This window comes from Palaemon carinicauda, chromosome 4, assembly GCF_036898095.1.
Source record: "Palaemon carinicauda isolate YSFRI2023 chromosome 4, ASM3689809v2, whole genome shotgun sequence".
Lineage (NCBI taxonomy): Eukaryota > Metazoa > Arthropoda > Malacostraca > Decapoda > Palaemonidae > Palaemon > Palaemon carinicauda.
In genome coordinates this window covers 176,128,418-176,156,298 of record NC_090728.1, presented here as the reverse complement: position 1 = coordinate 176,156,298, position 27,881 = coordinate 176,128,418, and the positions used below count along the sequence as shown (strand labels likewise).

The window sequence follows — 27,881 nt, the reverse complement described above, 5'->3', positions numbered from 1 at the left end:
GCTGTACATCCTCTATATTTTTAAGTGTTCTAAAACGAGATTAATCTATGCCTTGTCTCTGAATTGCCTATATATATATATATATATATATATATATATATATATATATATATATATATATATATATATATATATATATATATATATATATTGTACATGTGTCTGTGTGTGGGTTGTTGTTGGTCAAATATGGAAAATATGGGAGGAAGAGAGCCATATTGTTTATCAAACCATTTTATTTCTATCAATCTAATCCGTGACTGGTGTAGTTTTCAGTTATCTGACAGTTTATAACATCTACAGTAGATATAGAAGACAATTTCTTTTCCTAAATGCTTTCTGTGAATCATAACTTCTGGAGACATATCCCTTGGGAGAAATTTCGTGCAAGATAATTATATACTTTAAACATACACTAGTGGATGCGACCCGTCAAAAATTACGGCTAACTATTCTCACCAGGGTGTGGCTACTTCTCACCCTACCCAAGAGACGGAGAGAACTTAGGGTGACCAAAGAAATCATATTGTGTATTCATATACAGTATAACCAGAAACTTGTTCTTTATCATATCAAAGATTATATGTATTGTTTCAATTAAAGTTACTGATAAATGTCTTATTTAATTTAGCAGCTGAAATGTCCATATTAGAGTTTTGTCTGATGACCAAAGACTTAAACCATGCTACTATTTTTATAGCTGAATGTATGGAAAGCATTCGGAGACATTTACGTAATCTCAAGTTTAAGCTACTTTAATAGTCTGTAATGGGATACCAATTTATTGACTAAGAAAGTTATAATGTGTGATTGTTAATTACTTGACAGACGCTATAGGCCTATAGCTCAGTGACTGGCCGAGACTCATTGTGCTCCTTCTAAAATAAGAATTGTTTATGAAATACAGCATATCTTGACGTTTTTTTTTTCTAAAGACGATGCCAGTGTCATGAAAACTAAACTTTCAACATACATTCTTTGGGGATTAACTACCGGAAATACAGCTCTATATCAAATGTTTGGAGCAGGGATGAAGATAGATTTATGCAAAATAATTATTGGAAAACGGCATTATGATCACCGATTTTATTAAACACTTTAATACCCCTTACCAAAAAAAAAAAAAATGGTAAAACTCAAAACATAAAAATAGAAATTAGTTATTACTTCCAAAACAATCATGATTATTCAAGGAAACTATAAATAAATAATGAATGGGGCTTGGTTGAAAGACCGAATAAGAGTCGATAAAGGACTGTTCAATAAAAATCTCAGAAGATGATATTATAAATGATATCAATAAGTTATCTCAGACCAAAAGAGAATTGACTGTGTCAAGTTGTTGACAGACATGACAGCTAGTCCCACTTTGTCTTCCTACTCAAACGCTCTTTTTAGTACCGTCACTCGAACGCCCTAACGTTAAGACCGAATGTTTCCTTTGAATCCTTCCATATTTTCGTAGTGACTGGGGAGTGATTTCACAGTTATCAGTGTCAACATAGGTTAGTCCTGCCATTTGCCTCATTTGTTTAAATGTCTGTTCTGTTATTCAGTGTTTTAATGTTTCTTGCGAAGTGAATGTTATCGAAGGGTGTGAGTTAAGGTAGGCCAGATTTTTTTTTTCTTTTTTTTTTTGTCATATCCTGTAAGCCAGATCCTGACGTATAGTAGTAGCCCAAGGAAATTTTAGAAAAGGAAATGTTGTAAAATTTCCATAAATGCTTCGACATTTTGTTAAAGGCAAAACCCCAATGTCAAGAACAGTTGTTGCATTTCAACCCTAAGTTCCTGGTTCCTAATTTGGGAGATTTTAGTTAGATCTGTCGTAGCCTAATGTCAGGTTTCTTCAAACTTATTCGTGATTTTATAAGACTTCTAGATTTTATATAGTAAGATTGTGGGATTTTAAGCTCGGTGAATGTTATTTCTTTCCTTCTGAATGTGTTGTCCATTGCCCCAGGCCCTCCCTTAATGCCCAGAATAGCATATGGATTTAGAAGTCATAAGTAATCATTTTAAGTAAAGTAGAAAGGAGTTTCAAGTAGTGAATGCCCCTCCCCCTCATTAAAGTGGGATGCCCAGCCCTTGGTTAGGTTAGATTAGGGTGTTTCGCTTCAATTGACATGGAATCACAAGTGAATTGGCTCTATTTCTGCATATGAATTGCAGACTTGAAATGCTGCCACAACTATGGCTAAGCAACGTCTTAGTCACTCTTTTCCTAATTTGGCATCCAGTGCATTTTCTGCTGCCACATTAATTCTTAAGTTGATTTTTTAAACAATGCTCAGTAGGCTTTTTTCCAAGTATAATGAAAACTTTTAGGTATTATTGTAGTGTATTACAGGGGAATGTAACCTAGGAAAAAAAACTACTTTTTCTTAAAGAAAAGATTACGCTCTCTTTGAAAATAACACTCGTTCCTGTCGCAAATGAATAGTTTCAGAAATATATATATATATCTATATCCTACAATAATGGGGGACAACTTCACCAAAACTTATGCGTCATCCCAACTGAGTAGACTCGGCATCCTGATTTATTGGATAAGAGTAGATAGTGTTATCTAACCCATTTGAAAATTTTACATTATTATCATTGTCTAATTAATTATACCATACTAATGGGTACATCACGACTTCAGCGAACCCAAAATGCAGTGCCCTACCGGTTTTATTATAGTTCCGGTCAGGAGAACATATTCATCCGCTTTATTAATTTGGCAGTAATGTTACAGATTCAGGGAAGAAATTGCATTTGTTACTTTTCGTCAATGAATGTTCTTAATTTGAATATGAAAACTATTATTCTGTAAACCCTATCGAAAATTAACGATTTACAAAATGTTTAGGTCTGCAGTATATCGGTACTGTATATATTAATGTAGATGTCATCAATGTTTTGTGGTTTCCAGTGCAAAGAAAAAACGCATACCTCTTGAAAGTAAACTCTCATTTTGGATAAAGTAATGGGAATAGGCCTAGCCTAAGTGCTTAGGTGGTTTATTGAAGGTTTCACATTTTTTTCCTGTTTTGGGAGTGTTGCTGCGTCGTAGTGAGGCTAAAAAGGGGAACAGATATCGTAGAGTCAGGAATTCATTGTAACTTGATCTTTTGGTAAATTATTTTACTTTATTTATAACACTGTTTCCTATATAGCAGTCATTGTTCATCTTAAAGTAAAGAATATCACCTAAATAATTACCAAATCATGTACCACGTGCCAGATACATACAAGTACTGTAAGCCAAGAAGGTTTAAATATGAATGGTATGAGCCATGGCAGAGCAAAGTGTTTCCATGCCTAATAGAATCTGAAGAATAAGTTGAAAGTTTGACCAAAAGTTGAGGAAGTTGAACCATTAAACTGAAAGAGAGCAAAGGCAGTGTATGAAAAGAGGAAGATTGAAAGAAAAAAAATTTGAAAATGCTCTAGAGCCATATATACTGTACATATGTCTATGTGAGGGGAATAACCTTTAGTACCATCAGTACTGTGCCACTAAAGGCGAGCAAAGTATGATTATTGCTTTCATATACAGTGAGGAAACCCATAACCATATAGTTGAGTACAGTATAGTCTTATCAATATGCAGGTCATAGACTTTGATGGTGTTAGGATGATAACATTTGTCTAATATTAGTTTGTATTTTAAGCAGTAAGTGTTTGTATGGTAAAATTACAGTTTCAACCATTATGGGGAAACTGGAATAAAAATATATTTGTTGCATCAGAAATAGTGTAGTTCCAACGGATTTAACATTTATTTTGACCGCAAACCATCCGATTTAGAGATTTACTATGTAATTGGAGTTAAAACAACAAGTTGTTCCAGAATGCAGAAAGACCCTACTTCATCCCAACAATTAGGGGGACACCAGGTGGGAACTGGGGTTTTGGGTGGGTGGGGGGGGGGGGCGCATCAATTGATATTTGCAATAAATGAATACTTATCCTTCCACCACCCCTCCCCCTATACCCCTACCTAGCCCTACGGGGGGGGGGGGGGGGGGGGGGGGGGGGCTCCCCCCCCCCCTGCGACCCCTCCCCCCCTGCGACCCCTCCCCCCCCTGCGACCCCTCCCCCCCCTGCGACCCCTCCCCCCCCTGCGACCCCTCCCCCCCCCTGCGACCCCTCCCCCCCCTGCGACCCCTCCCCCCCCTGCGACCCCTCCCTTAAGGCCTCAGTGATTTTCAGGGCACTACTGAACCTAATAAACCCACCTAACCTAGCCTAGGGGCCCTGTACCCCTACCTAGGCCTACCGGGATGGGGGCTCCGCCCCCCCTGCGACCCCCCCTTAAGGCCACAGTGATTTTCGGGACACTACCGAACCGAATACAACCACCTAACCTAGGGCCCTGTACCCCTACCTAGGCCTAGCTCCTGCAACACCCCCCCCCCCCTTACAGCCACTACCTAACACATCCATCAAACCAAATCCAAAGTGATGGTACTGCTGTATACATAGTTATACTATCACCATTATAATATACTCTATAAATTAATGAAGCTTACCTTAAACTGTTGGTTCATAAAGATGTGCTGGTGCTTTGAGGAAAACGTGAAGCCGTTGCGAAGGTTCCTTGACATGCAGCACAATTTTTATTTTGTAAAATTAAATTGTGTCTCTGGCACAAATCCACTAGTTTTTCAATATTCCCTGAATAAGTTACAACAAATTCATTGTAAGTTAGGAAACAGTCAGGACAAGAAGATGGAATTTCAACTTCTTGTGCAACATGAGATGACGTGCTTGCTATGGCCTCCATGTCAAGAACGAAATGAAATGCCTGGGTAAGATAATGTATTGTCGCGCTGTGATTGGCCAAACATGGATGACGTCATAGTGGATAGGCGCTGTGATTGGCCAAACGTGTAAGACTTCATAGTGGACTAGTTTGTCTGCGGATTATAGTGGTTACAGGGCTCATTTAAGCAAATACAAGACACAGTCAACAATAACAACAGACTTAGAAAAAATCTGGGAGGAAGACATGAGTAGCGTGAGTTTGATCGTCGATATATAAAGAACTAGGCATTTGCGACAGATAATATTATACAGAAATACTACAAAAGACTTGCTTTACTCGGGAAATATATTATTATAATAGATTTCCCATAATGGTTGAAACTGTAATAATACCGTTTGTATTATTCAGTGGTGATCTTGGTGATATTAGAGGTTTTGATCATCATTACAGTTGCAAATACTGTAACTTACTTTTGTTCCAACACGGAGTACTTAGCTCGAACTACTTTCTTAGGAGTATCTGGGATTCTCCTCCCAACCGACCAGAATTTTATGTAGTTTCCCCTATCTCCGTTTTCTATAGTGGGTCCCACTCTGGCGGATGAATACGCGCCCTGAGGCAACCCGGGTCAGGTCTCGGTCACCAGTAAGTTTCTGGTCGCGACGTGATTAACATCTCGCCGCGCTCTTTCATCCCGTGCGACCCTTTGTGTACCCACGAGGTTCCCACGTGTTCAACCCTCTCCTTAGATTCCTTTATCCACCTCTTTCACCTGTGTCCCTGTGTTGCTTGGTGCTTTAGTGTTCGATTATGGAGCATCCTCATCATTGCCCCGGGCCTATGGCCGGTAAATCTTGTGGAGCATTCCTCTCTAAGCCGGAGGTTGATCCCCACACCTTGTTTTCTTCGTGTAGGGGCAGTGTGTGTTCCCCCTCAGCCACGTTTCCGGAGTGCGAGTCTTGGCCCGAGATCCAGTGGGCTCTTTGGCTCTTTACGGGACCAAGAAAAAGAAGGCATCCAAGAGATCACCCAAGAAGGCGAGCATCTCCTGCCCCTACCCAGAGTAGGGGACGAGGTAAGTCCGTTGCGGGGAAGCGGCTCATTGCCCTTCCCCAAGAGTCTGATATTCCTGATGTGGGGGATGTTGTGTCTGTACAGGCGTGTGGGGGGCCTGATGGGGGGGGGGTGTTCGGTAGATGAGGTTCTGGTGCCTATAGGACCCGTCTCGTCCGAAGATCCGATGTGGGGAAAGTCTGCTCCAGCCCCTTCCCCTGCATTGTGGTTTTGCGTTTCAGGTGCTTCAGCGACCAGGGGAGAAGCGGACAAGGAAGTAGGCTCGTCGAATGTGGACTCCATCGCTTGGACGGCTCCTAGGACGCCCTTCAGGTCTCTGATGAGATTAGAAGAGGAGTTCGACACCTGGCTCGGCCCCAAGAAGGCTTCACGGTCTCCCCCAGTGCTGTCGTCGACGCTCCCGCCCGTCTTATTGCAGCCTCCATCGCCAGTGGAACGACACGAGGATCCCCCAGCAGCATCGGACATAACGGAAGACTCAGCGGGCTAGTCTACCTCTCCGTCATCGTTTACCTCAGATTCAGCGGACTCGTCCTCATCGGAAGATGCGGGCCCAAGGAACTCGAGGAAGAAGCGGGAGAGGTCCCGTAGGAAGAGGTATCGCTCGCGCTCTGGCCATTCCAGGAAACGTGCCAGGACCTCCAGAAGGAAGCACAAGAAGGGCCGTTCTTCAAGAGATGAGTGGGTACGAGTGATAATCCCACGGAGCGAACTTCTCAAGGTAGCCTCCGCTCCGGGCTCCTCCGGGTGGCTCCCTAGAGCCTCTTCATCACCCTCACGACACGGGTCCTCCTGTAGGCCCGGATGTCGCCCTAAGTAGGCTCACCAAGTGGCCTTTTCCAAGCATAAGTCCGCGAAGGTACCGGCTCCATCCGCCCAGTGGAAAGAGCCGCTCTTTCGGCTTGGCAGCATGGCCCCGGCTCCCGGTCCCTCGGCGGCTCTTCCCGAGCGACAGGGCCAGCCAGTAGATCTTGGGAGACCCACGGCTCCGAGGAGTTCCACGAGAGGGGTAGACCCATGACAGCTACTCCTGTCCCAGCGGGTCCGCCCGCGCTGCAAGTCGCCGCTCCAGTGGTTCGACGTGAGAGGAAGGATCTGGCCGCCCACGCGGCGCCATCCGTGACCAACGAGGCGCCCCATGCGGATAACCAGGTAGTGGAAGGCCTCATAGAAGGAGGAGAGTGCTCTTCTGACGACGTCTCCTCCTACCGGAAAGTCTTAACCCACATCAGGCGACACCACAGGCTGGACGATCCTAAGCCATCGGCGGAGCAGGCCTGGCTCTCCGGGCTGAACAGATTGGTGGATAACCCGGTCCAGCAAAAACCGTCCCTAACCCTCCCTCTGGCACCGGAGGTGAAGCTTGGAATGGACCACATTGATAAATTAATAGTGAGTCAAGCAGACGCCCCCAGGAGCCAAGGTGCCTCCAAACTGCTGCCGGGACTTAGAACGCAGAAACGCTTTTACGTCCCGGATGGTTGCCGAGGAGGTCCCCGTGCAATCGAGGCAGCAATTGCCACCCTAAATCAAGGAGCGGCGGAAGACAGGGCATCCTCAGCTCCAGAGTGTTTCTCGCCAGCGGAAGCCTCCATGATGGAGGATATGGCCCAAGACCTGGTGAACGTCTCTTCTTGGTTGGACTGGTGGCCCTTCACCCTGGTGGGGTTCCAGTCCTCGCATGACCTCTCCGTACCGGAGAACCAGTCTTTGTTGCGGGAACTGATCAGCTTGGGGGGAAAGGCTTTGAAATTCCTCACGTTTTAATCCCTCTCGCAAACTGCCAACTGGGTCCTATGGAAAAGGGACACCGTACTGAACAAGTTGCTCCGTAGGTTACCCGAGCGGGAGGCGAGATCGCTGAGGAGCTCGCCAGTGTGGGGCAATTCCATTTTCCCCCTGAAGGAGGTCGAAGAGGTAATGGAGAGGGTCAGGGAGCTCAAAGAAGCGGGGGAGCCCAGGCCCCCACCTGCAAGACGTCCGGCTCATAGAAGGTCTGCACCAGACAGCCCCCACTCATCCCATTCATCGACAGTCCAGCCTAGGAGAGATTCCCCGTCGATGTCTTGGCACCAAGCCTCGCAGCCCTCCCGTAGGGGAGTTTCGACTCCGCAAGCCTCCTTTAGGTCCTCCTATCCCAACCTTAGGAGAGGTCGTTCCAGCCGCGCCTCTAGGAGAAGATAGGCGGAGAGGCCCCCTACTCCTGCCGAAGCCTCAGGTAGGGGGATGCCTCAAACACACTTGGCAAGCTTGGCGGGACTACGGAGCGGATCCGTGGACTGTAGCAGTACTGAAGGACAGGTACGGGCTACCCTTCCTAGCGGACCTGCCCCCTCTAATTCCGGACCAACAGGCGGAGTAGTTGGCGCCCAAGGACCCCTTGAGAAGAGCGGCATTGCAGGAGGAAGTGTTGGCCATGCTCGCCAAAAGGGCGTTAGAACCATTCAGGGACCCCACCCCGGGGTTCTAGAGCAGACTCTTCCTGGTTGAGAAAGCGATGGGGTTGGAAACCGGTCATAGACCTGTCGGCCCTCAACAAGTTTGTGTGCAAGACCGACTTCAAGATGGACACCCCGAAGTCGGTAATGGCAGCCTTGAGGGAGGGGGACTTCATGATGTCCCTGGACCTCAAGGACGCCTACTTTCAGATCCCTGTCCACCCCTCCAGCAGGAAGTTTCTAAGAGTGAAGTGGGGTACCCAAGCCTTGCAGTTCAGGACTCTCTGCTTCGGGGTGTCGACAGCCCCGCAGGTCTTCACGAGAGTCTTCACAACAGTCTCGGTCTGGGCACACGAACAGGGCACCTGCCTGATTCGTTACCTGGACGACTGGTTGTTACTTTCAGCCTTAGAGGGAGTACTGATGGAGCAAGGCGTGAAGCTTCTGCGGTTCTGCAAGGACTTGGGTATCACCATCAACCTGGAAAAGTCGCAGCTGACGCCCTCCACCAGGATGACCTACCTCGGGATGGTTCTAGACACCCAGTTGGTGAGGGCCTTCCCCTCCTCAGAGAGGTTGGACAATCTAGATCGGATAGTTCGCTCCTTCCTAGCGAACCTGCCGAGGAGAGCCAAAGACTGGCAGAGGTTGGTGGGCCACCTCGTGTCGTTGGAGAAGTTAGTCCCCTGGGGGGGACTCAAGCTGAGAGTGGTTCAATGGAACCTAAAGAAGCTCTGGTCCCCGGGGGAGTTCCCGCACAAAATAGTCCCGGTGTCCTCGGAGACAAAGGAGATCCTGAAGTGGTGGCATGACAGGACGAACACCCTCAAGGGAATGCCCTTCGCGATCGATCCCCCGGAAATGCTGTTGTTCACGGACGCATCGAAGGAGGGATGGGGAGCCCATCTTCTCGACGAGTCGGCGAAGGGAGAGTGGTCCCCCGAGGAGAAGAGCCGCCACATAAACATGCTAGAACTGTTGGCCGTTCAAAGGGCATGCCTAGAATTCGTCCTCACACTCCAAGGAAACTCTGTGGCTCTGATGTGCGACAGCGCCACGGTGATGGCCTACGTGAAAAAGCAAGGAGGACTGAAGTCGAAGGAGCTGTGAAGTCTCACGACAGAGTTCCTGGAATGGGCCTCAGAGGAACAGGTCGAGGTCACAGCCAGGTTCATTCCAGGAAAGATGAACATTCTAGCCGATGGCCTCAGCAGGATGGGTCAAGTAGTAGGGTCCGAGTGGTCCCTACACCCAGAAGTGGCCCAGACAGTCATCCTGAAGTGGGGTTCGCCAGTGATGGACCTTTTCGCCACAAGACTCAACGCACAGCTCCCCGTGTTTTGTTCTCCTGTGTCGAGGATGCCTTTCAATATCCTTGGGACAACCTCGACGTGTATGCCTTCCCTCCCTTCGGGATGCTCAGACAAGTCCTCAACAGAGTAAGGCGAGCAAACAACCTGTGGATGACTTTGGTAGCTCCCTGGTGGCTGGAGAGAGAATGGTTTGCGGACCTAAAGGAACTGGCGCGCCTTCCACCATGGCCCCTGCCAGACAGGAAAGACCGCCTTCGTCAGCCCCACTTCCAAAGGTTTTACGAAAACCCTCGGTCCCTCCGCCTACACACGTGGAGGTTATCGAGCGGCTCCTGAAGAGGGAAGGATACTCGTCGAAGACCGCAACAAGGATGTCGGGTTACCTGAGACGGTCTTCTGTCGCAGTGTATTAAGCAAAATGGACCACTTTTACTAAATGGTGCACCTCACAGAACATCAGGCCGTTGGAGGCCTCCATTCATAGAATAGCGGACTTCCTAGTCTATCTGAGAGATGACGTAGGTATGTCTATTCCAGCCATCAAGGGAGTCCGAGCAGCTTTGGGCCAAGTCTTCCTCTTCAAGGGCATTGATCTGGGAGCTTCCAGACAAATCTCGATGCTCATCAAGAGCTTCGAGCAATCTTGTTCTCCCCGGGCCTCTTAGAGTACCCCAGTGGGACATGGCCAGAGTTCTGAAGGCTCTGTCGGAGCCGCCCTTCGAACCCCTTAAGGACATCCTAGACAAGGAGCTCACCCTGAAGACGGTCTTCCTTCTAGCCCTGGCAGCAGCGAAGAGAGTAAGCGAGCTCCATGGGTTGTCATACGAGGTCTCGCACTTGAAAGGCTGGCGAGAATTAAGTTTCAAGTTCCTGCCCGACTTCGTAGCCAAGATGCAGAACCCAGCCTACTGGGACCCTAGGTTCGAGGTCTTTTCGGTGCCAGCGATTCTGCGTTCGGACAACCTAAGGGACTTGTTACTGTGCCCAGTCAGAGCAGTTCGAAAGTACCTAGAAAGGACGGCCAGACTTCGCCCTGGGATCAAGAGTCTGTTCGTATTATCGGGATCAGGGAAGAAAGCAGTTTCCAGGAATACGGTCTCCTTCTGGTTAAGACAGATGATTATGAGGACCTATGACAGCGCTGGAGTCTCCCTTCCGGGTAAGCCGAGACCCCATGATATTAGGGGCCCCGAGTACTTTGTTGGCCTTCGAGAAGAACATGGCTGTGGGCCAAATCCTGAAGGCGGGCACTTGGTCCAGGCAGTCCACCTTTATGGCCCACTACCTGAAGGACTACTCTAGAAAGTCTTTGGACGGCTTCTCTATTGGTCCCGTCATTTCTGCGCTTCAAAAGATTGAAGGTTGTAGCCCCAGGGAAGCCGTGGGCGGTAAGTCTTCCTTGCCTTTCCCCATTATGACCACATCCCCTCCATGCCCCTTGATCCCTTGCTCCTGCCATGTGGGAAACGTTCAGATGGAAGCACCCACAGCCGAAGATTCTTACAGAGGTGAGTTACTTGGACACTAAATAGTTTTTTGCGTAGTTTTCCCTAAGTCTCATATTCCGTTTTGGGGTCAGAAGAATCTAGCCTTCTATCTATGTTCGATCTTTTATCCAGCCGGTCTCTCGGTCCGTAAGACCACTCTTGCCTCCTAAAGTATAAGTCTCCTAAGAAAGTACTGTAGTTCGAAGTAAGTACTCCGTGTTGGAACAAATCACAAATTTTAAGTAATTTGTATTTTTCCTAACAGTACTTGCCTCGAACTACTTTCGGGTTATGGCCCACCCATCCTTCCCCGATTGCCTTACGGGAGTTTGATACCATATCTATCATAAACTTACTGGTGACCGAGAGCTGGCCACATGCGCTCACTGACCCGGGTCGCCTCAGGGCGCGTATTCATCCGCCACAGAGGGACCCACTATAGAAAACGGAGATAGGGGAAACTACACTAAATTCTGGTTGGTTGGGAGGAGAATCCCAGATACTCCTAAGAAAGTAGTTCGAGGTAAGTACTGTTAGGGAAAATACAAATTACTTAAAATTTGTGGTTTTTTTTTTTTTTAGAATACACAACTATCATATATTTTGTTACCAACAGTGTTGGTAGGGGACTCCTCATTGGAAAACTGAGGTAAAGGTTAAGAAATAATGTAATGGGTATAAAAAGTATCCCAAATGGATGACAGTCATAATTAGCAAGAGAGAAAGTTTTTTATGTTAGAGTATATTAGCAGTTTTGATAAAGCCAATATTTTCCGTTTAATTTAGGAAGCCTACAGAAGTTTTCCAATTCAAAGGTAGCGTACATGTTGCAGAAAATAATTGTGTGGAATACAGCATTCGTGGTTCAATTACATAATGTGTAAGGTGATGTCAGCCCGCAATGAGACCGCAAATTAGAAATTTATATTTGTTCCTATATGCAATACAAACCTTCAATCTTTGATAGGATTTTGACTTCATCGATGCTGGAATAGGTGGTAAGCTTTTAAGGAGGTAAACACAGGTGGCTGCCGGGTAGTGAGTAGGTTCCGCCCACCCGACAAACAGTGCTACGTAGACTATGACTGATTGCTTAGGTCTGCTGTACTGAACTGATGAAAGTCTTCCATGTGTCCTGCTTTGTTCCAATTTTTTATTTTTTCTTTCTTTTCAGGTTGCTCATTGGCTTACTTGTGCATTGATGGTATTGGCTCCCAGGGCAGACATGCGGCTCGTGCCCTAGTAAGCTCGCTTGATGTTCTGGCCGGTACAAGAGTAAGAACAATGTGGACCGGCGTCATCATTGTAGCTTATTAAGAAGGCCTTTGTTGCGTGTAGGGAGTGGCTTCCTGTGCAGTAGTTGAGGTCTCAAAGAAGAAGAGGAAAAAGAAGCCAAAGAGGCATTTGGATTTGGTATCGCCCAAGGTCGTGCTGAAGAAACTCTTGACCTCTTTCATCCCTCCTTTGGGTGCAAAGCCAGCTGTTTTTTCTTCCTCTTCTACTGAAGCCGAGGAGGAGCTGCTTTCACCTGCTGCAGATAGTTTGCCCGTAGATGAGAGACCCTTGACTTTGGTGACAAAGAAAAGCTGACGGTCGTCGTCCCTGGTATTTCCTCCTTGTCTGTTGAGTCTTTCCAGGAGTTGCCTGCTCTCCCAAGGAAGACGGTGTTCGCTTAGGCATAGGAAGACGGTCGTCACCTGGGCATAGGAAGACTGGTCAGTAGGAGTCCTTAGGTATGCCTTCTGATTCTCTGCATGGGTTATTGTGTGGATCAGTGCTGTACCCCCACCCTCCAAGTGAAGACGTTGCAGTATGAGACCTTAGGATTCATACCTAGCCTTCCAGTACCAGATCTTGGCCAAAATCTAACACAAGTACTGTTGGTCAAGACACAGGGCCTGGCCCTCGTCCCTTTTTTGACTAGGGACGTTTCCAGGACGCTTTCTCGATGCGCACGAACTTCCAGACTACCAGGAGCTTGCTTGACAAGTTTTCCAGAAGTAGTTGACTTCTCAGATCAGCCTTCTTCACATATACACGTGAAGAAGGGTGCTCGTCGTGCCCTGTCTCCACGAGACTATATTTCTCCTGCATGAGTGGAACGATCTCCACGAGACAGAGATCCACAAGCACGATCGTTTAGCTGCCCATGATCTCTTTTATGATCATGATCACCTCTGGCCTCATTTCCATGGGCGCAGTTGTCCCCACAAACATGTTTCCCGACATGATCTAGATCATCTTTAAGTTCATGATTTCTGCCATCCACACAAATTTTGAAAGATGTACGATCACCTCCTTGTGCATGATCATCGCTGATTTCTCCACTCATATAAGAATTGGCACTCACACGGAAATTAGCCCATGTACGAGAACCAGCACGGGGATGAAAATCAGCACGAGTATGAGAACCAGCTCATGCACAATAACTTTGTAATCCATAATCCTGGACAGCTGTATGTTAAACTGACAGCAGATCAACAGGTTTACGATCACCAAAGGTGAAGGCTCTTCAAAGTTAATCCTGCACTGAGATTATGATCCTGTATGGAATGGTCATTCTCAAGACAGATCCAAAAACTCTACCAGCCTTGTCACATCGGAAGTCTCATAATGGAAGACCCAAGAGTGAGGAAGCCTGCACCCTCTTTACCCTGCAAACCTGATTAACCTGAAGCCCAATCACCTGTAAGCTTTGAGAGGAGAGTAGCTAAACAGGCCAGATATTTCTCGGCGGAGCTTAATACTACAGCTCGCGGATATGGGAAAGACTATCCATATTTTATGCAGTAAATTCGTGTATACAAAATCTGCATTGAATAGAATTAACACAAAATATTGTGGGAAATACTGAGAAAAGGAATTAAGGAATATGGGTATTACCCACTGAGAAAAGGTATTGTACATACTCTACATACATATACCAAGGCAGCTCCCCCAATTTTGGGGGTTAGCCAATATCAAACAAATGAAAAAAAGCGACCTTTCCTCTCTACATTCCTCCCCTGCCTGACATGGGACTCGACCGAGTTCGGCTGGTACTGCTAGGGTGCCACAGTCCACCCTCCCCTGTTATCCACCACAGATGAAACTTCATAACGCTGAATACCCTACTTCTTCTACCTCTGTGATCATCCAAGGCAACCGGAGGAAGCTGCAGGGCCTGCCGTAACTGCGTCACAATCGCTCACCATTCATTCCTATTTCTATCACGCTCTCTTGCCTCTCTCACATCTATCCTCCTATCACCCAAAGCTTCCTTCACTCCATCCATCCACCCAAACCTTGGGCTTCCTCTTGTACTTCTCACATCAACTCTTGCATTCATCACCTTCTTTAGCAGACAGCCATTTTCCATTCTCTCAACATGGCCAAACCACCTCAACACATTCATATCCACTCTAGTTGCTAACTCATTTCTTACACCCGTTCTCACCCTCACTACTTCGTTTTTATCCCTATCTACTCGAGATACACCAGTCATACTCCTCAGACACTTCATCTCAAACATTCAATTTCTGTCTCTCCATCACTTTCATTCTCCACAACTCAGATTCATACGTCACAGTTGGTACAATCCCTTTCTCATACAGAACTTTCTTTACATTCATGCCCAACCCTCTATTCTTAACCACTCCCTCACTGCCCCCAACACTTTGCATCCTTCATTCACTCTCTGACATACATCTGCTTCCACTCCACCATTTGCTGCAACAACAGATCCCAAGTACTTCAACTGATCCACCTCCTCAAGTAACTCCATTCAACCTCGCACCACCCTCCCTTCCCGTACATCTCATAACCTTACTCTTACCCACATTAACTCTCAACTTCCTACTCTCACAATAAAATTTTGTCAATAGAATTGTAAATGAAAAGAAGGAAGAATGAAATATAAAGGATGAAGGACCTGTTTTATTCACATTAATCGTATAATGCGTATACAGTAAACTGTACAGCATATCATGTAGAATGTAGATTCTTCATATACGTGTCATTTATTGTAATGGTCTACCTTGACTCCTGTTGTATCCCTAAGCACAAGAAGTTATGGGGTTGACAGGAATCATGACTTTAGACTCTTCATAGACTAATCATTTATAGTAATAACCTACCCTGACTCCTGTTGTATCCCTAAGCACAGGAAGTTATGGGGTTGACAGGAATCATGACTATATGCTTCATAGACTTATTATTTATAGTAATAATCTACCCTGGCTCCTGTTGTATTCCTAAGCACAGGAATTTATGGGGTTGACAGGAATCATAACTTTATATGCTTCATAGACTTATCATTTATAGTAATAATCTACCCTGATTCCTGTTGTATCCCTAAGCACAGGAATTTATGTGGTTGGACAGGAATCATGATTTTAGATTCTTCATGGACTTATCATTTATAGTAATGGCCTACCCTGACTCCTGTTGTATCCCTAAGCACAGGAAGTTAGGTGTTGACAGGAGTCATGACTTTCACTTCTCCTTAGGAGCAGAGTTCATTGACATTTCCAGGGTCAGTTAACTAAGTGAGTTTTGGTCATAGGGACTTACTCCCTCTGAAGGCTAAAAATGAATGGTTTGTATTACATGTGGGAAAAAATAACAAATTTTAAAGTTATTTTTTATTTTTCATAACTATTCAAACCCTGCAAGCACATAGGCCAAAGGTCAAAGTGGAGGGTGTTCTACCTGTCAGGTGCAAGGGGCTTTCCCACTACCAGGTGACCAACTATGTCTCCTTTGTTAAAAAGTCTAGATAGCCATCCCAGCTTTGCTAAAGTCATACTCCTATTCAAGATCTCAGGTGTGTTTAGTTAGAAAAAATACAAATTACTTTAGAATTTGTGAAATGTCTGTATCACAATTAGACTGTTGTGATTGCAAATGCATGAAAAATTTAGAAGATGCCCCTATGCCTACAAGGAATTAACAGGTAAGTACTGTACATGTATACCATAAATACAAAAATTTCATGACAAGTAAAAAGGCAGGTGCTGCAGCTAAAAGAAGATTGAGAGATTAAAATGGCAGTAGAAGAGAAGGGAAGCTGTTTATTCAATTTCTATCCTCACCAGTGACTCATTGCGGGGGATGAACAGTTTTGCCTACATTGCAAAATTTTGATTTTGTTTTTTTAGTTTTGTTGATGCTCTTCATTTAAGAATGAATGGTACAGTGTATGAATTATGAATTGTAGGTGAGTATTTAGATAAGTGATTTTAGTTTAAAAATTAGGTTATTTCTTTCTATACATTACAAGATTTTTATTTTTCACAGAACAGAGTGCACATGGTTAGCAACAACCACATATCCCAAGATGTCTCATATGACTGATATGTTATTTGAGGAGGATGTACTAACAGCTCAGCAACTAGAGTCTGGCAAGGCGGTGAAGCGTTTCACACATCGCCACCGACCAGAAAGTGGCCAATTGAAAATACGCCGTGAGACGGGCCATATAATATGGGTTGGATCAGCGGGATCCTCGGAAATTATAAGTATGATATCTTTATACATTACTGTATAGTGTTAATGATTAATTGTTCCTACACGTAAACAAACCTTTCGTCCTTTAAGATAGGTAACATGTCTTCAGCAGAGTTTTAACAGCCGTTGAAATTCACAACGAGATAGGTAATGACAGGTGGTGTGTGCGGGTGAGTAGCCCCCCTTGAGGCTATTGAAAGCTTTTCACTTTTGTCTCTTGCTGCAACAATTATGGATTTATTGATGGACTCTTACCAAACTTTTTCATCTTTCTTTGTCATGCAGGAAGTGAATGCTGGCTGTGCTTGTGAATTATGGATGTGAAACAAGGAATTCGTACTTGTTGGGGAATGGATGGACGTTGCAACCAGTTTATGGCTTAAATGGCTGTAGATAGTAGGTAGTAGGTTGGCCAGGGCACCAGTCACCTGTTGAGATGCTACTGCTAGAGAGTTATGGGGTCCTTTGACTGGCCAGACAATACTACATTGGATCCTTCTCTCTTGTTACGGTTCACTTTCCCTTTGCCTACACATACACCGAATAGACACGCATATTCTTTACAGATTCTCCTCTGTCCTCATACATCTGACACCACTGAAATTACCAAACAATTCTTCTTCCTCCAAGGGGTTAACTACTGCACTGTATTTGTTCAGTGGCTACTTTCCTTTTGGCAAGTGTAGAAGGAACTCTTTAGCTATGGTAGGCAGCTCTTCTAGGAAAGGGACACTCCAAAATCAAGCCATTGTTCTATAGTCATGGTTAGTGTTATAGCTTCTGTACCATGCTCTTCCAATGTTCTCTTGCTTGAGGGCACACTCGGGCACACTATTCTATCTAATTTCTCTTCCTCTTGTTTTGTTGAAGTTTGTATTGTTTATATAGGAATTATTTAAATGTTTTCACTCTTAGAATATTTTTTTCCTTGTTTCCTTTTCTCACTGGGCTGTTTTCCCTGTTGGGGCCCCTGGGCTTATAGCATCCTGCTTTTCCAACTAGAGTTGTAGCTTAGCAAGTAATAATAATAATAATAATAATAATAATAATAATAATAATATTAATAAAAGATCCACACACACACTTTTCTTGTAGGGGCATGATTGTTCACAATCATCCTCGTGCCAAGTGTAGTCGTAGTCTTCTGGTAGGGGTATGCATTGAAGGGTAGGAAGAGAGGTAAGTTTTCTCCATAATTTGTCTTGGCAACCCTCAAGAAGTCATCAAAGTTTTTTTCATTTTCCAATCTCTCATTGAGTACTTCTGCTACCACTTCTTCTGGCCATGTGCCCCCGGCTTGTTCCCCGAAGAGTATGTGTCAGGAGCGAGGAACCCTCTCATCTATGTTGGCGGACTTTTCAGGTCCTGGTGGGATGTGAGGTTCCCCCAGTGTTTGCCACACCCCATTGCAAGTTGGAGGGTATTCTCCCATTTCTGTGCAGACCACCACCAGCAAGTTTGACCTATGGAAGGCCTTCTTAGGTTTTTCAGGTAGGCCCTCTGACCTTTTTGAGGGAGTTGGTAGTGAAGGCTACCTCGCCCTAGTGCCAGTGTCTGTCTTGGTTTGCCTGTGGTGAAAGTCATGGTAGGTACAGTATATCACTAGTATCAGTGACCCCAGTAGTGCCCCTCCAAAGCCTAGGACTGTTAAGGCTTATCCTGTGACTCTAGTGAGAGTGATGGTAAGAAAAGTTCCAGGTCTTATGGATGCCACAACTAAAGTTGCGCGTAAGTCAGCTTTGGGACCAAAAGTGATTGTTGCTCTGGTGCCGGGTACTAGCCCGTGTATCACCCCTGACCTGGTCACCCCTGTGTATGCCACCCTTTCCCTGTGCCCATCACCTCAACCCTTGTTTTTGTGGTTCTGGGACCCCAAACTCTTTTTCTCTTTGTGCCTGTGACCCTAGTCCCTATGTCTGTATTTTATGCTCCTGTGATTGTACTTAGCCCCTCTCTATTGACATTTTTCCCCAGTGTTGCAGTTTCTGAAGCTCATTCCTCAGGAGAGTCATGGGCACCACTACCAAAGATCACGTTTTCTTCAGTTTCAGTGGGACAAGAGATATGGGCCCATCTATCATGGTGGCTGGTCAAAGGAAACCTCTCCAGCGGTCTTTCTCGATGCCTCTGGGCATACAACTGTTCTTACGTGCTTCTGAGAAGGGGTGGTGATTTTAGCCGAGTGACCTGGTAACAGGTTTGTGATCAGCAGAAGGGCATCTGACTCAACATTTTGGAGTTACAAGTATTCTAAGAACATTGAGAAAGCACTCGGTGGTTTTGATAAGCAACAACACCATCGAAGTCTCTTTCGTCAACAAGGAAGGGGGCATGCTACATTTTTGCAAGTCAACGAAACGGAAGCACATATAAGTGGGGATTCGTGTTGTGGAGTTGTCAGCCAGTTTCGTTTTGAAAAGCCTATGCCTTTCTCCATTTCAGTCTGATTCTCTGGGTGATCAAATGTGTGTTAATTATGCCAAGTCTCTGGTGAACCTGTTTGCTTCCAGATGGCCACAAGCCAAATGATGTCTTGATCTGTTAGCCTCTTTAGCATAGATTTTAGACTTTCTCTTTAATCTTTGCCAATAAGCTGTCTGGATTGTCTGTGGAAGGCTATTGCCCAGCTTTGAGCCGTGTCTTCTGACTGAATAGCATAACCTTCCCTCCCCTTAGGTTGGTGTCCCAATTCCTTATCAGACTTCTTCAACTTACTTACTTCTTATAGTGTTGGGTGGTTATCAAGAAGAGATATTTTTATATCCTGTGAGGGGTGTGCTGTGCTACAGAAGAAGACTCTTTGTTACAGGCTTCAGTTTCAGCGACTCTTCCTTAGTATGATAGAACTAAGAAAGATATGTCAAGAAGTTCCTTTCTAACCTAATGAGCCAATCAAGAGCATATGCTTTAACCAATGTGTGGGGTTGAGATATAAGCTGGAAAATAGAGCTCACGAAGTTGGGTATTAATCCCACTTTAGACTGAAGAATCTTGCAGTCTGACTAGTGATGGAGTTAGGAAATGTCAAACAACCTTCACAGCCTTATATTCTAGGGATATACCCATAAGTCTTTCAACACTTGTTTTTGGCTCTGTTGTTGCAGCTTTAATAGTTGTGTAACCAGTCCAGCTCAGCTCCCATACTGAACAGGAAGAATTTTGGCTTTGGGAACATGTTTGATATAGGTCAGGATAAAAGGTGGAATGAGTGGCTCTTCTGGTTTTGAAGCATTCATACTGTTCACATGCTGGGCATGACATTGATGCTGTTAAGCTACATTTCTGAGCACCACTCTTTTTAGACTGGTTCTTTAACTGGTTCTTTAACTACTTGTTATCCCACATCATCCCTTTACGAGGGCAAGGAGGGTGGAATGAATACCTAACCATTGGCTTTCTCGCAACAATTACAGTATATCATTTTAGACTGCATCACTCCTTTGGGGCAGAGAGATTTCCTCATTGACAGAATACCATGTATATAACCAAGAACAACTTGCCTGGCCCTATCAGCCTTCTCATCCCCATGGTGGGCAGATAGGAGGTGGCTGGAGTCACTCTCCTTCACTCCCATATGGGACGAAGGATATTGTAATATTCCAGGTAAGGAAAAAAACTGGTCAGTTTGATTGTAGGGCCACTTTATATCCACCTGTGAGCGAATCTCCCTACTTTTAAGGATGGAAGATTTGTATAATTCCCACCTCAATTACCCTTCTCGGACGTGAGCTAAAGGTCAAAAGTGAAGATTCTGACAAGAATAGGTGAGGCCACTCTCTTATGCTCACACCTGTTGTTAGCTACCTCGTAAGTGATTTTAACGGTCGCTCCAGCTCCGCTGAAGGCAATGACTTATTTTAAATGACTTGGGTTGAAATAGCCAGAAAAAAATACACCAAGGAAAAATACAAATAAAAAAAAAAAATGTTCTCTTTGAAACCATAAGTGCAAATTTTTTTTAAATCTTACAATGACGACCCTCTTAATGAGAGAATGCCTTGATGAAGTCATTGAGCTTCAGCACGGCATTTCATTCCCGTGCTGAAACTTGGTGACGGGCAAGAGGGCTCTCGAACTTGGGGAAATTGCTCCCCCAGTTCGAATCTAAATTTCTCTCTTTCATCTTTTTCTAACTCTTTATATGGCTTCAACCTTCTCCTAATATTATAAACTTTCCTTCATGTTGCTGTCCCAACCCTATGAGTAAAATTTCCCATATGTATGTGTATATATTTACATATATATGTGTGTTTATTATTTTTTTTCTCTTTTTATGGCATGGATGTTTCTACATCTATTATTGCCACTTGGGCGGATGTTTCTACATCCGGTATTGCTGCCTGCTTTGATGAATGGGAAGGGTGTCACGGTTGGGAGGTGTTTGTGCTCAAAGCTATATGTGAGAGTATTGGATGATCTCAGCCATCCCGAAGATGGTTTGGACCTTTTTGGCGGAACTATTCTCAAGTGTTGGGTCTTCGGAATCCAGGGGGATCCAACGCTTGGGGTAGGACTCTCGGCTTTTGGCCGGAAGCCCGTCATTACAGATATGGGGAGGATGATTCCATAGTTTCTTGGTCTCAGTCCTAACAGGCGGGTTCAGCTTACACCTGTGCCTCTATATCTGTTTTGATGCTATCCTTCGGGTAGGGTATGGAGTGGACCATCTGGGAAGTATACTCTCACTGTGCCGGTAGTGGAGAGTGTAAATCTCCTTCCCAACATGTGATGCCTTAATGTTCTCAAGCAGGTAAATCAAACTTCAAAAAATCACTCTTCTCTCTTCTTTTTTTATGATGGAATCTAGAGAAAATGACCCCACCTCCCCTGGATATGCTGACTCGCCCCCGGCACTGTTGACGACCTCTGGCAATTCATTTAAAGAAAACTCCGTTGACGACGTAGGAACTAAAAAGGACTATTCTTTAAACACTCGGAAAAAGGGTAATTTGGGCAACACAGGAAAACTGAAAGTCCTGCACGTTACCCAAATCCCTTTAGAAGCTAATTATGATGTGCTACATAAAATATTTGAGTGTTACGGATCAATAAAAGAAATTAGAATTAAACTTCAAGATGATAATTGGGAATCTTGGTTATCATTTAATTGTCACGAGGAAGCATTTAATGCAAGCTGTAACATTGTTGATATTAAAGTAGGTAATATGAATGTTAAGGGTGCTCTGTGTGATGGGGCACCTAAAGATCTGGATGTCTACAGACCAGCAGACTGGGCTGATAAAGATATAGAGGCAGATATACCATCCCAAAGAAAGCCAAAACCACCAATGTGGCTTCTTGCTCAATCTGTGGGAGGTACGGAAAATTATTTCAAGATATGCAAATTTCTTCAGAGGAAGGTAGGTACGATCGCACCTGGAGATATATCTCGATTCGGGAAGAAAAGTTTCTTGATAAAGGCCAAGTCATACACACAGTCTGTTATACTGTCTAATTTGAAGACAGTAAATGATGATATAAAATTGGACATCAAACCCCATCTAAACTTTAGCTATGGAAGGGGAGTGGTTTTTAATAGGGATCTGTATGAATTTACTGAAGAGGAGATATTGGCCATGTGTCCCCTATCAGTGTGGAAAGTACATAAAGTACCTGGAACATCAATGATTGTTCTTACTTTCCAGGATGCTGATGTACCTTTCCACATAGACATAGAAAACGAAAGGATCAGAGTTCAACCTTTTAAGCAGAAGCCACTGCAATGTTATAATTGCTTTAAATTTGGACATCCTTCCAAAGTTTGCAATAATGACAAAATTTGTAATACTTGCTCCAAAATTTACCATGGGGATTGTACACTTGAGGCAAGATGCTTAAACTGCAACTCTAATCATAAATCTAATGATAGGAGCTGCCAGTTTTATAAGTTAGAAGAGGCTGCCCTCAATAAATCAATTATTGAACATGTAAGTGTGGGGCATGCCAAGAGATTATTAAATAAATCTAATACTTATGCAAAAACATTAAAAACAGGAGAAAAAGTTCCTCGGGAATCATCTCGCCCACCTACTACTGTAGGTAGTTCTCGAAAAAGGAATTCACAATCTATTGATAAAGTGCCGCATAAGACAAGAACATCTCCTCCTAAAGATTTATCATTGAGTATCAACAAAAAGACATTGCCCACCACTATCAAACCTTTGTCCCCCATTACAAAGGATAGTACTAACCTCTCCCAGGCCATATCCTTGCCTGATTTAATGGAGATTCCACCTGACACCAAGTTATCAGGTGTACCTGTAGTGGGGAAGGTACAAAAACCTGGTAACCTGCAACCTATTAATCGTAAAAGAGAGAGACCTCCATCTCTCTCACCCCCTTCCATAAGAAATACTAGAATTATGACATCAAATAAATATGATGTTTTGTCTGTTGATGTTGGCGATCAACCAGAAGACAATTTAAATAAATCAGAAATTCAAGTTGAGGTCCACCATCCCCCTCAACAAATATATAAAAAAGATACAAAGAAAAACTCCAACGTAAAACCCAACATAACAAGACCATCTCTGAAGAAACCTACAAGTAATAATGTTAGATTAAAAACTGCTAATGGGAAGACCTCACCCAAGACGTCTTCCAGAAATAATCCATAGTTTTCTCCTCCATTTTGCAATGGAACTGTCAGGGTTTGAGGGCGAAATATGAAGAACTTAAGCTCCTAATTCATGAGCATTCCCCCATAATAGTATGTCTACAGGAAAGTATGCTTGATTCTAACACTCCTAGTCCTCGAGAGTATGTTAGCTATAGAACACCATATAATCAACAAGCAGGGAGCCATGGCGGAAGTCTCATGTACATTCGTCGAGATGTTCCCCAAATACCCATGTCTATACGTACAACCCTGCAGGCAGTTGTTGTACAAATTGATATAGGGAGAAAATATACAATATGCTCTCTGTACTTACCTCCAAATGATAATATTTTATATGATGATTTAGCAGAGGTCATTCAACAACTCCCTCAACCTTTTCTCTTACTGGGAGATATGAATGGTAGACATCCTTTATGGGGTGATGTTTTGGCCAACACAAGGGGCAATATTATCTCATCAATTGTGGAGAATGAGGATGTGGGGCTCCTTAATACAGGAGAGCCCACGCACTTCCATGTTCAGACAGGTACTTTGTCATGCATTGACCTTTCAATTGCAAGCTCTAACTGCCTTCTTGATTTTGATTGGAGGACATTAGATGATTGGCATACTAGTGATCATGCACCAATCATTATAAACACCAACAAGGGTCCACCTTTGCAAAGATCGCCACGTTGGAATCTAGACAAGGCAGACTGGGTTAAATTTTCCGAGCTAAGTGAAATCGAAGGGAGAGCAGAACAGTTTGAAAGTATTGATGATGCTATAGACCTGCTGAATGGAACTCTTCATACAGCAGGAGTCAATTCAATTCCCAAAACAACAGGGTTATTCAAACGACGACCAGTCCCGTGGTGGTCTTCAGAACTAACTGCACTACACAGAGCCACAAGAAGATCTCTAACACGATTGCGTAGACTCCGAACTGATGAGAATTTAATTATGTACAAGAAATGTAGAGCACAGTTCCGTCGTGCCATGAAAGAAGCAAGGCGCCAGTCATGGATGTCTTTTGTTTCCTCCATTAACAGTAGAACACCACCATCTTCTGTGTGGAGAAAAGTAAAAAAGATAGCTGGCAAATTCACCCCCAACCCACCACCAGTGTTGAAGGTGAATGGCCAGTATGTAACTGAAGCAAATGAAGTTAGCAATGCCTTGGCTAAACATTTTTCAAATGTATCCAGCAAGTGTGAAGGAGCCCCTGGTCACCAGTATAGGAGCACTGAAGAAAAGAAAATTTTAAATTTTGCAACAAGAAGGGAAGAGTCGTATAATTCTCCTTTCACTGAAAGAGAATTTGATTCCGCACTTGCTCATTGCAACGATACAGCCCCTGGACCCGATGGAATTCCATATGCAATGATTAAACATGTACATTTTAATACAAAGCTATTTATTTTAAGCATTATTAATAGAATATGGCATGATCATAGTTACCCAAGTGTTTGGGAACTAGCCATTATTTTAGCCTTTTTAAAACCCGGTAAAGACAAGTTTTTAGCAGCAAACTATCGTCCTATTGCATTGACATCTTGTTTATGTAAAATTATGGAGAAGATGGTCAATGCAAGGCTGATATGGTACCTTGAAAAGAAAGGTATTTTATCACCGATTCAATGTGGATTCCGAAAAATGCACTCAACGACTGATGTGTTGATACGACTTGAGTCTTCTATTTGTGAAGCCTTTGCTTCCAAACAGCACCATGTTACAGTATTTTTTGACCTTGAAAAGGCATATGATACCACATGGAGATATGGTATTCTTAAAACCATTCATGAATTGGGATTGAGAGGAGAGCTGCCACTATTTATTCAGGCATTTCTTTCACATAGAGTTTTTCAAGTGAGAGTGGGGGAAACTCTATCAGAGAGTAAGTGCCAGGAAGAAGGAGTTCCTCAGGGTAGTGTGCTGAGTGTAACCCTTTTTGCACTAGCAATTAATGGGATATCCTCAGCCATTCCCCAGGATGTTCTCTCAACACTATTTGTGGATGATCTCTCAATATCATTTGCTGGCACTAGAATGGCAATGGTTGAGAGAAAAATCCAACTCTCTATTGATAAAATTATCCAGTGGGCTGACATGAATGGATTTAAGTTCTCGACAAGTAAAACTACCATTGTCCATTTTTGTCGTATCCGGGGAGTACATCCAGACCCGGATATATACATTAAAGGTCAACGGATACCATGTGTATCGGAAACCAAATTTTTAGGTTTGATATTTGACTGTAGACTTACATGGGTTTCTCACCTAAAAGCGCTAAAAGCTAAATGTGTTGAAGCTCTGAATATCTTAAAAGTATTGTCCCATACATCATGGGGGGCAGACCGCAATACTATTTTAAAATTATACAAAGCCTTGATTTTTTCCAAAATTAGTTATGGTTGTGAGGTATATTCTTCAGCCACCCCAAGCCGGTTAAAAATATTAGACTCGATACATCATGCAGGTATTAGATTATCTACTGGAGCTTTTAAAACCTCGCCTATCCCAAGTCTCCTTGTTGATGCTGGAGAGTTACCTCTAGACCTTTACCGAATGTCTTCCATTCTTCGGTATTGGTTTAGATTGCAAAGACTCCCTAGCTCTCTAGCCTTTCAGACTGCAAGCCTTGTAAGACACGCATCATACTTTGAGTTGCACCCAAAATCTCCTCAACCTTATGGCTTTCGGGTGAAACGATTTTTAAATAGTCTGGATATAATTAGAAATAAGGTACTTCCATTCAAGGTATCATCAACGCCTCCATGGAAATTACCTGACATATCATTTTGTAAATACTTTATTGGAGTTAAGAAGAATATGACTGACTTAGAATCCAGGTCTCTTTTTATGGAACATGTCGAAGAACATAGGGGATCGACTTTTATATATACTGATGGCTCCAAATCTGATGCTGGCGTTGGATTTGGAGTACATAGTAATGATTTTAATTGTAGAGGTGCACTTCCTCTAACAGCTTCCATATTTACTGCTGAACTGTATGGCATATTAACCGCTATTGAGAAAATAGCTTTGGAAAAGGAGGGTAATTTTACAATTTTTAGTGATGCAAGGAGTGTTCTTCAAGCTTTAGAAGTTTTTAATTCTAGTAACCCTCTAGTTTTAAAGATTTTAGAATGGCTTTTTATTATTGGACGGAAAGGTATAACTGTTCGATTTTGTTGGGTTCCAGCACATGTAGGTGTGTCTGGGAATGAGAAGGCAGATTTACTGGCGAAGAATGCGGCATCCGAGTTGTTACCAAGGAGGTATCCCATTCCATGTAACGATCTCCTACCTTACATCAAGAAATTGGTTTGTGATAAATGGCAACAGCACTGGGACAGTCAAGACGGCAATAAAATGAGGGAAGTAACAAATATCATATCACCTTGGAGGTATAACATGATTCCCCGAAAATGGGAGACGACTCTTTGTCGTCTCCGTATTGGTCACACACGGTTGACACACGAGTTTCTGCTGAAGGGCCAACACCAACCGTATTGCGAGGACTGCTTAGTACCTTTAACAGTGAGGCATTTGTTGACCGAATGCCCTAATTTTACTAACCTAAGAAATAGATATCTGTTTGAGGCTCAAGGTGAGGATGGCAGGTTTATCCTTGCCAAGATTGTTGGACATGATGTGTCTTACTATGCGAGCGGAATTTTTAGATTTATTTCAGAAGCAGGTCTTCTGAAAACTATTTAACTATTTTAATGACTTCTTAATTTTTATGGTTTTAATCGAATTCTCTTTTAATTTTCATATACAGTAAATGGTATCGGCGTCAATGACCTTAGATGTCAGGATGCCAGAAAACTTTCAATCAATCAATCAATCTTACAATGACGAGGCAAAAGATTTTACATGTACTGTATGTGAATTTGTTGTGCAGTGTTTGTGAGGATATATCATTGTCATATAATCATTGAAAAATAAATCTGATACTGCACCGTGAAATTAGTAGTTTGTTTATTGTTCTAAAACTCTTTTCATGTTGAGCAATCCTCTGCCCCGTCTAAAATACAAAAGCACTCCCATCCTTTTCATAAGGTTGTAATGTAGTAAATAGGAAGAATACTTTCTAATGAATATATTTGCCAGTTCTCTTCCCTCCTTCATTGTATACTTAACAACTACATACTCATTTATCTCCATCATATGATACTTTGTCCTTTATTCCCGCGTAGTAGGAATTTACAATGTGTCGGAGATTAGGGAGATAGCAGGGGTTTTAAATTGACAAAGAGCAGATCTCATGTACTGTACTTGGATAAAAATCTTAAAAGTTATTTTTTGTCAATGAATTACTATTTTGTGTTATAAACCTAATGTATGTATTTGTTCCAGCATCCCTTTTTGATGTTAAAGAAGTTCGACCAGGGAAGAATTCAAAAGATTTTGAGAAATGGCCGGATGAAGCACGAAGAGAAGATAAAGGAAAATGTTTTATAGTATGTTACGGGAAGGAATTTAAGCTGAAAACTCTCTCAGTTGCTGGTAAGTTTATTCTGCTGCTATTTATTTGAAGGTGGCAGTTTTTTAACTAGCTGGTTATATTTTTGCATCTGAACATTCAATAATATCGCAAAATTGATAAGCCTGGAAAAATTAGCTTGTATTCATGTTTTAATGTGTACTGTAAATAAGAATACAACAAAGTGCTTTCATGACTTGTTTTGAGTAAAACAAAAAAAAAAATATGAACAAAAT

At 43.4% G+C, this 27,881-nt stretch overlaps 1 protein-coding gene across 4 annotated transcripts in view; it reads left to right on the top strand.

Moving 5' to 3' along the window:
• Window positions 1–1,332: 1,332 nt before the first annotated feature.
• Window positions 1,333–27,881, top strand: part of sl (small wing phospholipase C gamma 1) — a 140,886-nt gene continuing 114,337 nt past the window's right edge. For all 4 annotated transcript variants that reach the window (XR_011044319.1, XR_011044318.1, XM_068372781.1 and 1 more), the window contains exons 1-3: window positions 1,333–1,505; window positions 16,346–16,566; window positions 27,519–27,668. Coding sequence is in view for 2 of the 4 variants with exons in the window: in XM_068372781.1 (XP_068228882.1) it covers window positions 16,386–16,566; window positions 27,519–27,668 (331 nt within the window). In the remaining 2 variants the exon portion in view is untranslated. The remainder of the gene's footprint in view (window positions 1,506–16,345; window positions 16,567–27,518; window positions 27,669–27,881) is intronic.